This window comes from Enoplosus armatus, chromosome 1 (genome assembly GCF_043641665.1).
Source record: "Enoplosus armatus isolate fEnoArm2 chromosome 1, fEnoArm2.hap1, whole genome shotgun sequence".
Taxonomy (NCBI): domain Eukaryota; kingdom Metazoa; phylum Chordata; class Actinopteri; order Centrarchiformes; family Enoplosidae; genus Enoplosus; species Enoplosus armatus.
Genome location: NC_092180.1, coordinates 14293968 through 14306484, shown reverse-complemented (window position 1 = coordinate 14306484; position 12517 = coordinate 14293968). Strand labels below are relative to the sequence as shown.

Here is a 12517-nt window from a genome sequence, read left to right as displayed (position 1 = left end):
CTGTGTAATTCAAATAGTATATGTATTTATGTGATCACGTCTCTTTAAACAAACCTTTTGCTGACAGTCCTTCTGCACCTGTTGTTTTGCACTGCAAATGAGTTGCACTCATGGGTCTAAAATGCCCAGTAGACACTAGTCAGAATATTTGGACAACAGCTGACAGAAACATCCAGATAATAGGTTATTTGAGATCTAGTTGATTTCACCGCACTTGTTTTATTTGATTCAATTCTTACATATCTTTAGACCCATGTATGTTTCTGTGGCTCTGAGAACGTGCAATTAATGAGACTCTGCCCCAAAATGGATCTACATTTAGAGCTCCCCTGTTGCTGAGCAGCAGAATTGATTTTGAAGTGCATATTATTTCATGGCAGTCTGTTCAGATTTCAGGTCTAACTCATGCCCATGTTGTGGTGACCAAGCATAACGTGTTGTGACTCGTGTGTGAGATTGTTGTTGGGGGTTCACGCCTCACAGGGCTGCTTACCATGAACAGTGGTGATGGAGGGGCTGTAGGGGATGTAAGCAGAACTGATGCTGACCAGACTGTGATGAGATGTGATTGGGAAATGAATGAATAAGAGTTGACTTTCTCAGGCATACATCCTGTATTTTTCTTTGCATATTGGATACCAGTTGGAGACCAATAGTGGAAATTGCATTCACAATCAAATGGTGTCCTGCATCACCCTAAAAATGTTGCTGAATGCGACCCAAATTAACATTTTTTATTGTGTTTGAATTTTTTTTAAATGTTGTCCTAGTAATTTTTTTTTCCGTGTATTTCTAGAACTGCCTCAGAAAGAAGCCAGACAAAATGATCAGAGTGTCTGTGATTTCCCGTCAGTCTGTGTGGAAGTGTTTACAGTGAATGGTTGGATAGCAGGCCGTGGCTCTCTGCCTGTCTGAATCAGGAGTACACGGGGTGTGTCCCTGCTCTGAGGTCTGTGTGAGGCCCTCTGAGGCGGGCTTCTGGTTTCAGGTTGCACGTTCCCAATTGGCTGCTTTTGTTTGACTAAAACACAGTGGGACTCTGGGCTTCTTAAAGATGCAGTGTCACTTTTCGTGCTCTCTACAAGAAATCATCTGTTTGATGCTGATTGCATCATATTCCATTGATGAAACACTTTTATTCTGATGAGATCATCTCGTACTGATGGCACCATTTTGTGTAATCAACATATGAATGGAATCTGAATGCCAGTGTTATTCTCTCATCCAGAGCACAGGGACTACACTCCACTGCTAACAGAGGCCGTCCTCTCTTTCTTTGCTGTTTGTGGAATAGAGAAAGGTCTCTCAACACTAAACAGCATCCCTGGAAACAAAGGAAGACTTATTATCATACTCAGTGCTCTGTTTTGGTCTGACCCTACTATCATATGTGATTATCATCCTTGTAATGTAATAGTAAGTGCATGTTTATTATGTCCTGACTATCAGGGGTATTTCCATTAACTATTTGCAACCTTGCCTCTTTCCAAACTTGGATTCAATTACAGCTTTCAGTCAAGACTCCCTCAGCTTGTGCTCATGATTACAAAAGAACGTGAGACAGAATCATGACCACAAAGTTTGACTTTTCATTTATACATATTGGTCACACCCAACATGTCTTCCTTTGTGCTCACATGCTGAATTGATCCTGAGAGATTGAAAATATTGATTTGACTCAGTGTCTTACTTTGTTGTGGAGAAGGGGGGCAGTGCACCTTCCTGACTGTTAGCGCCATGTTCACACATTGGACTTGCCACACAGCCAGTTCCTCGGGAGACTCATAATTACAGCCGTCCTTTCAGATTAGTCCAGCAGCCTGTCCAACTGTGGCTTCACTCCCTGGTCATTTATTCCATCCCTTTCCCTCTCCTGAGAGGCACACCTTAACACAATGACCAGGCCAGCCTCTACAATAATGTATGTGATGATAAACACAGTGGCTCCTAATTGATAGAGTGATTCAGACAAGGACTGCCTGTGCAAATTGGTCCCCTGTGAGTATATTGCACAGAGTTGGGAATAGCGGGTTCAGCTCTGGCCTCGTTTGAGAGGCGTAGAGCGGGAAGAGAGGAAATAGAATGGGCTGGACCTGCTGAGTGATAAAGAGCCTGTCTTTGCCTCCTCAGTCCCGTCTGAATAAAGGCACAGTTCAGCAGAGGTTGGCTGCTGTAATCCTCTCAGTGTCTCCAGGAAGGCTCAGGTTAGTGACCTGCTGCTTTGTGATGTCGTGTAAGATTTTGAGAGAACACCTCACCTTTAATCCCCCACTGTTCAACTAACACATTAGCTCAACCACTCCTGACCCAGCCCCTGCAATAAAGCCTTTTATCCAGCTCGATAAGGTCATTTGAAGTTAAGTATTGATTTCTTTTGGTGTCCAGAGAAAAAATGGATTTTTAAAGAGCTGTTAATTACAGTTGCACACTGCATTACAGAGAGAACTTAATTTTGACGTGGCTGGATTTTTAAACCCTGCGTTGCAGGTCATAGTCAGTACGTTTCCATCTACCTGTTTTTATACAGATTTTCAGTTTCGCTGGTAATTCGAAAAAGAGTAGAAGTATTGCAGAAATGTTTTTACGCTTGACTGAAGAGGAAAAGTTGGTGTATCAATAAAAGCAAAGTGCGACAAAGTGTAATGGAAACAGACTTGGTGAATAAATCATGACGTACAGGAAGAATGTGACTGAAACATCCACTGAAGCTTCTGCTCCACTGAAGAGACGAAAAATTGCGGGAGACGAAAAACCTCAGATGTGTAGAGCGAGGAGGAGACTGTAACGTCCCTCAAATTAATACATGGAACAAACATAAATGTTATATTTCCATCACATTCTCCACATCGTGTTCATTCATTTGAGGTTTGACTGGCACTGACTGGTCTATGTCATCTTGTTGCATCTTCTTCTTCTGCAGTGTTTTGATGGCACCAGACAGGAGAATCAGATAACAGTTATGAATAGATATTCACAATGACAGTAGTGGATGGGAATAACGTATTTATTTGCATTTTCTTTTACCAATTTTCTGGAATTTCAATTGATATTTTCGCTAAAGTTGGATGGAAACTTGGTCACTGAAACTAAACGATTTGATGAATGAATTGCTGATCAGATTTATGCTCTGAAGTACTGTTTTGTGTTTGAGTACTGATATAAGATGGTGCAATTGGAAAAAGCTCTCTGTTTACCAGAAACATGATCTTCTGCTTTCTTAACCAGTTCAGTACTATTAGACAAACAACAGTGGCCTTCTGTGCAAATAAAAGTACACATGACAAAGAATAAAAAACCCCAGCAGTGCAAGTTTTAAAATTACAATGTATGGCAAATGTCATATTATCAAAGGTAAAAAAATAGATTGACCCAAAACAGAAAAGCCCACTCAGCGTCTTGCCTCTATCTGTTTTCAGTTCAGAAATTCTCAGGCTTTGAAATAAATGAACTGCTCTTAATTGTAGGCTTTCTTGTTTTTATGTCCCTGCTATTCTTGTCTAAATGAGGACTGAATAGAGTTGTTTCCTGTGGATATGGGAGGAACACCCATGAGCATGTGAGGCCAGAACTGAAAGAGCCTGTGAGAATTTTATGAGACATTAAAAAGACTGCTATGTGTAAATTAGAGTGTGTTAAACAGTTACCATAATAATCAACCTTCCACTGAATCAGAAAAAGTGTGAAATTCTAATAAGTTAAAAGGCAAATATGTCAAAAATACATCGCCACACATACTACAAGAATGAAAGGTTGAATTTATGTGTGTACAGTATACTTCCTGGTTTTATTGACTTAGTTACGGACTGAATCAAATACATGATACATAAATTCAGTGCCAGTTTAATGAGAAGATATATGGGCTCTAACTTTTCCGTTTTAGCCTGCAGGCATTGGGATGGTGTGTGTGAGAGAGTGTGTAGGAGGAGGAGGGATTTCTATTGTGTCTCAGAGAATAGCTTTAGTGTTTGTGATCATCGTGGCGTCACATATCCAACGTCTGTCCTTGAAGTCTTTCTTATGGACCCACGCTTCCAGTCCGAGGGTCCGACAATACTGGAAGTTAATGCACTTTAAACAAGCAGATGGTCGACTAGAGTTGTAGATGTAGAGATTAGACATCAGCAGACATTATCTTCTGACTTCCACAAGAGATTTCACTGCTGAAGAGGCCTGAGTGCTCAGTAGCTCTGACCTGCATTATTACCCAACAGAGAGAAAAGACTTGTAAAGGCTCTAAAAATATTAGTTATTGGGGCTGCACCTCAGGAAACACCTGCAGGGTCTGGCCAGCTGCAGACATTTTCTATTTAGTTGTAATTGTTTAAGCTTACATAACTGACATGTTGTGTTCTCACCACAGCAGTTAATGGATATTTATTCCCATGAAATGGTTCATCACGCAGGAACCTAGTCGTCATCATAGTTTTTGACCTCTCTTCCAGGGCTAACATAATGCTAAACTGATGGCAAAGCATTTTCCCTCCAAAAAGGGCACTGTCAATTTTCTTTCAAGCCACATGTCACCGGTTCTCCTCCACTTGGCAAGTGGTGGTTTCCCATTGATATTGCAAGTAAAAGGCTTCCTGCCTCTGCCTGCTATTCCCAAAACCTGGGACGAATGCCTACATATTGTTGGTTTAGTCTATTGTGATGCTAATGTCTGCCTGAGACCCTTGAGTCATCTATCATGGATGACAGGAAAGCTGAGGCCATTGTGTTGGCCCACCACACACACACACACACACACACACACACACACACACACACAGACACACACACACACACACACAGAAACAAACACGTACTGGGCTGTGGTCTGCATTACTTTAAAGTGGAAGAAACCAAATAGAAAGGTTTCTACCAACACACTAACTGTTTATTAAACATTTAGAAATGATTGCAGATTCCTTGGAGTTGGAGGTGATTCAGTTAGGGCTGCAAATTGATACTTTTTTGATGAATAGTTTAATAATTTATTTATTTTTAATTTATTTATCTTTAGTCTATAAATAACAGTGAGAAATAGTGAAAAACGCCTATCACAAGTTTATCACGAGATCTTCAAATTGCTTCTTTTGTCTGCCCAACAGTCCAAAACTCAAAAATATTACATTTACAATTATATAAAAGGGAGTCTACCTACAAAAACTCATGTTTGGTATTTTTCCTTGTCAGAATTGTTAACACTTAATTTCCTGTCAGTTGACTGAATGATTATTTGATTATTTCAGCAGTATGACTCTATAGTAGGGCAGCAACTAATGATTATTTTCTCGATTAATCCCTTGGTCTATAAAATGTCAGAAAACAATGAACAATGCCCAACACAATTTGCTAGAGCCCAAGGTGACATGATCAAATGTCTTGTTTTGTCTGACCAATGTTCCAAAACCCAAAAATATTCAGTTAGAAGAAGGAAAAGCTGCAAATTCTCACATTCGAGGAGCCGAAACCATCAAATGTTTGGCATGTTTTCTCTATTGTGTAGTGTTGAAATATTTAAAGACAAACATTAGATAACTTTCTTTTCCCAAAATGGCTATGATGCATCTTAAACTATAATCTAGCAAAGAACATTATTTACATTAAATTACACAAGATACACAGATGCCATTGGCATGTAGGCATCATCTCCAGCCTGTTGCACTAAAAACATTTCCATTAAAAGCACTGTTCACAATGTAATAAGTGTCGATCAGGACATGGAGACTCGAGTGAAGGGTTAATGATAGATGTGTCCTTTACAGTCCGGGCAGCGTCACATGTGTACTCTCTGTTCTGTGAGGCTGCCCTCTCAGGCCCTGCAGAGAGAGACAGCCGAGTGGTAGAAGCCACACACATGTAGGCAATCTGCCGACTGATTCTCGGCCAGACCCAGCGCTGTCTCATGGCAGAGTGCTGGGCCAGATGTGACTGTGGTTGTGCCTGCATTAGGAAAAAAAAAAAAGTGCTGTTACAGGAAATGGATGCTTTTAAAAAGAGGAAAAGAAAAAAAGTGGAGCAGAGCAGTAAAGTATTGTTCTTGCTGCTCAAAGGACGTAACCAAGCCAGTGAAATTGTTTAATATGCCATTACTTAAATTAGCCTCAGTGTTTATGTTGCACAGGTGCATAAAGGCTTTGCTAGTGAATTCAATGAGAAGCCTTTGTGTTTGCATGCAACACTGCTTTACTTATGATTGCAACTGTACAGTTATCATGGAGATTTAGAACGATGAAAAAGACAAGTCATGTATAATGAATCAGAGATGCAGATTTGCCTGGTAATTCTCTTTTTATTTTATTCTATATGGATTTTGTAAAACTTGTTTTAACGCACAGATTAAATAGTTGGTTAAAATTCAACCTCTTTGGACTAAAACACTGCTCAAGGACTACTTGATCATTTTTAGAAATAAGGTTAAAGCTGGATTCATTTTTTCTTATTTTGTATCTGACATCTGTAAGATGAACTTGATTATCTTTATTATTAATTTGAGCACATTTTAGATGCCTAAAAGCCAAGAGATGTTTCAGAAATGTATGTCACTTGAATTGAAATTACAGGAATGTTAATCACATTCCCTCAAACCTCTCAACATGATTTGAAAAGGCTTTGCAAATATCCTTTGAAGAGTTGATTTGTTGATTATTTGATTAGTTGATCGACATAAAATTAAAACTGTTTTGATGACACTGGTGCACAGGAGTATTAAAAAAATCACAAATGCAGAATTTTCCCAAATTCTTACAAATTTGACCAAACATTGTGTGTTCATGTAGGAATGGATTGCTAATAGTAAGAGGCAGATTGAGAATATTTAAATATTTCCAACGCAGCTACAATAGAGTTTGATAACACAGCGTTTCTCAGCTATCTAAATCATCAACTGTAAAGGTCAGGTTTTGGTGAAGAACATCGACTGGGTGATGGCCAGTAGTGGCTCTAATAGCTCTTAGAGTTGAACTGACTAAGACTTGAACAGAGTTGTTCCAGAGTTTGAGGCTATAAATGCATTTTACAAGCAACTACACTGTATCACACCTTTATCAGTACAGAAGATGGTTGCACTCTTTTTCCAGCTGGATTTGGTCGAGAACTTTTGTTGTGTTTTGGATGGATGTCTTCCTTGTGGACCAACTCCATGAATGTCCAAAACGTGGTGTCATAACCACAACAGATATCATCCTTGGATTTTGCCAGGTGCTCACAATTGTGAATGATAATTGTCATAAAGTGCAGCCAAATTGTAGAAAGGCGGATGAAAGAAAGAAGGAGGAGGAAGTAAAGTCTTTGTGTTTACAACGAGACACCAGCCTTATATCTGTAGGCAGCTGCTAGCTAGTGATGGCTAACTGGCTGCACACTGTTACACCGATTTCTGTGGCTTCACTTCTTGTAACGAGATAATACTTTGTCTACAAACACAAACCAAGAGGGCAGACCATTGTGCGGTCTTTTTCCAGTCTCCTCCTCTCGTAGATGAGACTGTTCACTACCGGACAGCTAGAGTCAGCTAGCTACCTGGAGACACCACAGTACTGTAAATTGCGGCAGTTGTGTACGACTATATAGTGCGACTATTCATGTACTGTTTACCAGACTGTCGTGACTCAAGTCGGCTAATGTAGCCAGCTATTATCTATGTTACTGTTATGTATACTGTGCGTGTTGTAATAACTCGATTTTGACGACATAGACATTTCACTCATTTTCACAAATTTTAATTACTCAAATTAATTTGATTTATCGCTTAGCCCTACATTGAGTTTGAACTGTTGGTTAGCCAAAATAAATTGGCTTTAGAAAATTGCATTTGGCATTTTTCACTATTTTAAGACATTTTATAGACCTAACAATTATTTGATTAATCAAGAAAATAATTCTCAGGTTAATCGATAATGAAAATAGTTGTAAGTTGCAGCCCTACTGCAAATGGATGTTTAAATATTCCCCTTTAAATGTTTCTTCTTAGGTGGAGGGTGGGTCGGGGTGCAGGTTGGAAGATGAGGTGTGGCTGTAGGTGGCAGAGGAGAGGCAGAATAGCAGAAACAAGAAGACAGCAGCTGTACAAAAAGTATGTCTGAAGATACACTTTTAATCAACTTCTTGCTTTGTGTTGTGGAGTTTAGTTCATAAAAAAATGATCTGGACTCTGAAGGTCTTATGGGAAGTTATTTCTGGGTGTGGTATCTCTGAGGTTGGTCCACAGTGAACAGTGACAATACACCCCATTGTTATTCACAACAGAGGGAGTCTGTCCCAGGTTCCTTTGAGAAAAGATGCTGAGGGCCAAATTGGATTTCTGACTAAATGAAGAATCGGCTACTTGGGACTGTCTAGAGAAAGTTGAGCCACCATCTCTTTGTGGGGCTGCTGCTGGAGTGCCATTCATATGTCGCAGATCCTCCAGAGTCATTGAGATTCAGAGGAGGGTTCACTCTGGCCAGGTGGAGGGCTCCTCCAGCTGCTTAACAGCACAAATCTGCTCAGGGGTCACATTATAAATATTTAATCCTCTTCCTGCTGCTTTGAGTGACAGGAACACCCCATGAAGAGTTAATTTTCTCAGCCCTCTCCGGGCCTTGCTACAACTGCAGGACTTTACTTAAGAACTTATTTCAATATTCAGAAACTGACTCAGTTGTAGTCGTGTAGATCTGTCAAAACTAAAATAAGAAAACATGTTAAACAAAAAAGGGCTTTAACTTTCCAAAATTCAAAGTTTAGGTCTTCAGCTCTGCCCTGACTTTTAAATGTAAACCCTGCTGAAATCACAACAATGACATACTACATTTCAGCTGATTGGCCGTTAAAGTATAATCTGGAAGCCATTATACAAAGTGTAAAAAAGTTTAGTCACATAATGTCGGTTTTAGTTGATGCAAACAACAGTCAATTTATTGTAGTTTTAGTGCGTGAAGTGACAGATCTCAATGGTTAGGATCAACTGAGGTACTAGAATCTCCCAAAACATTCAAAAGCAGCATTTTTCACAACTGTATGTATTCTTTAATACATGTATTTGTAGAGACAGTTTTGCTGTTGGCATATTTTGGTCAAATATCAGAGGCTATGCAATCCCTCTCTATTAAGCTCAGTATTACTGATGATGTTTGTGGCTCCACTCGACTGCAGGAAAATAATCTTGATTTCTGTTGTTTAGTAGACACTGAAATCACCTGCTAATGAACAGCCAACAAACATACTGTAATATGTTAAATGAATTTCAAAAGTCAGCAGTGTCGGTGACACTTATCGAGAGCATTTTCATGAAGAACTGTTCACAACTACTGAATGTGCTACTGCTGCTGCAGAATCCAGATCTTCAAGTGCATAAGCTTTGCTTACATAAACTCAAACTGTGAGGACAAATCAAAGTTAGCAGTGTAAATTGTAAAATCTGCATATCCATAACTTCTTATGTGCCACAAAAACAAAAACAATTTGTGGAAGACAATTTCTTTATTATGTTGTTCCTCAATTTCAGGTGGGAAAAGCAGAGTTTTGTCCAAAGCAGTTTTTAGTCGTGAATGTGGACAGTCACATTTTTTCCAGCAATTGTTGTTTTGCAGTGCAAACACAGGCAGGAAAAAAAGAATGCAGGCTAGCCAGGACCCACTGAGCCTTTTCTCCAGCCTGGTGTAAAGAATGAATTATTCAACAGTAAGCAGGCTTTCAGCTGGCCATTTGTGTGCTTTGATCTAGGAATCAGGAGTTTGCATGAATGCCTGTATTGTCATGTTATGTTTTCACAGTGTGTGAATTATTGAAAATAGAGCATCTGGTAAAGTTTACACTGCAGGCGCACTGGACAGACAGGCTTGTAAATTGTAAATCCCCAGATGTTGTTTATTTGTCCTGAGAGGTCAGGTGACTGGGTTCACTCACACTGGCGTCGCCTAAATGTTCAGCGTGAAAAGAGTTTTGGGGTCAACCTTTTAACAAACTACAGCTGGATGTCAGAGCCCACCCCTCCCTCCCCCCTCCTCTCAGTACAACAACAAAATGTGTAGGTGTGCCACACAGACAGGTGCTGCAGGTGTCAAAGACAAGTTTATACCCTGCATTTTTTATTTTAAGTCACGGAGCTTTGATGGAAGATTTTACTTTTTACTGTAATCGTCAGCCTATAAAATCCTACCTCAGCCTGAAAAATCTGCTTTTCTCAAGCCAATTTTAATAACTGACTAAAATAAATGATTAAAATCTGCAAAATATAAATTAATAAAATAGAAAATAATGATAAATTGATTAGTCGATAGACAACAAATTAACAAGAAGAGAACTGCAACAATGCTTATAATCATTTCATCAATTCTTTTTAGGCAAAAATGTAAATATTTTCTGGTTTTCTTCTATGACAGAAAACTGAAATATATTTGTGTTGGTGGAACAAAACAAGACATTTGAAGTCATCATGGACTCTGTGAAGTTGTCATTTTTCAATATTTGCTGACATTTTATGGACTAAACAATAAAACGGAGCTTAATTGTTTGTTAATTTATGGACATAACAGATTTCTCGGGGTTGTAATTCAAGCTGCTATACTTATACCAACCATTTCTTTTATTTAGCACTCCTGAGCATCTCGAACATCATGAGATGAGGCTTTACGCTGGCTACCTTATGTTACCCTAACAATCAGATACAAACACATCTATCAGTGTCTTCTTGTCTATGGATTTATGCAACATGTCTCTTTACATTCTGCTCTTTTATACCTTTGAGATGTACGCTTGTGCTCTGTCACATTCTTTGATCCGCGATGAAAAAAGAAAATGCCTTTTCTTCTGATTACCTAAGATACGGCTCATTAGCATGTCGGGTACGTTGTGGTGCCATTGTGTCGTGACAAAAGTAAGGCCTTTAATTGATAATGAAGTGAATGTAGAAAAATGTTTCATTTGGTGCATTTCATAGAGGAGTAGACCAGATCCATGGTATTGGTTGGCTACAGCTGGACACATAATTAGAGTGCCTCCTTACCTATAATTTGTGTAATAGTTTTGGTTGGCGGCATGTTATTACCATATGAAAGGGCTAAGCAGGGGTCATGTGCATTTCTACAGCAATTAGAGCAGAGCTGAGGGCAGAAGAATGTTTGGAGCTGTTGTTAATTGGAAATCTCTACAAAGCTATGCTTTAATTATAATTTAGTCAGAGCTGCACTGTTTTAAACCCAATATATTCAGTTGCCATTATTTTCTATAATAGTATGAACAGCTAGGTCTGTTTCCTTTCAAAGCGTCGGGCTTTGAAGAGAATGAGATTGAATTTGATTAATTTGAAAGGCTGCGCTGCTTAGTTTTTTTTCATGCAATGTCACATGGTGTTTTCACAGGGAAACTGGATGCGATTTGTTTAGGAGACGCACATACCTTCTGATTTGCATGCACAAGAAATATGGTTTTAGACCTTATAGTTTATAGCTTCGTGTATTATTCCATAACCACCTCCTAGAAATGTTGTAATTATCAATTGTGTATAAAGCCACACATTAGTCAGCTTTAAATATTGATTATTCACAATTTAAATTAATTGAATATTAATTTATATCAGAAATGCAAAGGTATTCATTGATTTGTGGTTAAAAGAAAATCAACATAAAATTGTTTTTATAGTAACACATAATCAGGGTTTTTTTGGTAAAAAATTTGATTTGTAAACACAACATTCAAAGTTTGCCCCTCCTACCCGCCTCGTAGCTTCCTCTTGGATGCGTGCATACGATCTGGCACTGCTCAAAGGTTGATGCCCAGAAACATCGCGAACACAGCAAAATAAAAAAGTACAGGCAGAGGGCAGTTTCCCTGCAGATACAGACACCGCCACACACTTCTAGTGGGTCATAAGTGATGACTGAGAGGGATTGTTTTTGTATGAATCTATATTGATGTTTTGTTTTTTTGAAGAAAATCCTACTCATTCTGACTTAAACTATTAATTACTCCTACATTTTACATTCAGTCAGTCAAATCTTTCATGGGAAAACATAAACAACTGTTAAAATGATAAAAATGATAAAAAAAAAAACAGGTACAATAGTGACAGATTCCAGCCATAAACTCAATTATCTATTCTTTTCTTCATGGCTGATGATTAAGTTTTCTCTAATGTATTGCTCAGCATGTGCATTTAAGTTTTTATGGACATATGAGTGTTAAAAAACTAAAACCATGACCGACCGAAGTCTAAATACCAGCCGACTGCTCTGTTTTAACTGAAGAATCACAGACACACTCAGATACACGCTCAGGAGCTGAAGCGCACACAGCTACAAACCATGATGTGCTTTTTCTGTAAGTTTTCCAAATGTCTCTCTCTTGGTGGTCTAACCTTTCTTCCGAGTCCCTTGTCTTCCCGGTCCCGAAGGCTTGATGTATCTGGCTATCAGCTCTGATAGCCAGATACATCAAGCTTCGGACCGGGAAGACAAGGACTCGGAAGCAGGTGAGACAAGAGAGGAGACGTCTCTGTTGCATGAGCGTCAGAGGGCTGTCAAATCTGAATGTGTGCCGACTGTTGCCTTTGTTT

At 39.0% G+C, this 12517-nt stretch overlaps 1 protein-coding gene across 1 annotated transcript in view; it reads left to right on the top strand.

Annotated features, from left to right (window-relative positions):
- tead1b (TEA domain family member 1b) overlaps positions 1-12517 on the top strand; it is a 44862-nt gene that overhangs the window by 19841 nt on the left and 12504 nt on the right. The window contains exon 5 of the mRNA XM_070912074.1: positions 12378-12433. Within this exon, the coding sequence (XP_070768175.1) occupies positions 12378-12433 (56 nt within the window). The remainder of the gene's footprint in view (positions 1-12377; positions 12434-12517) is intronic.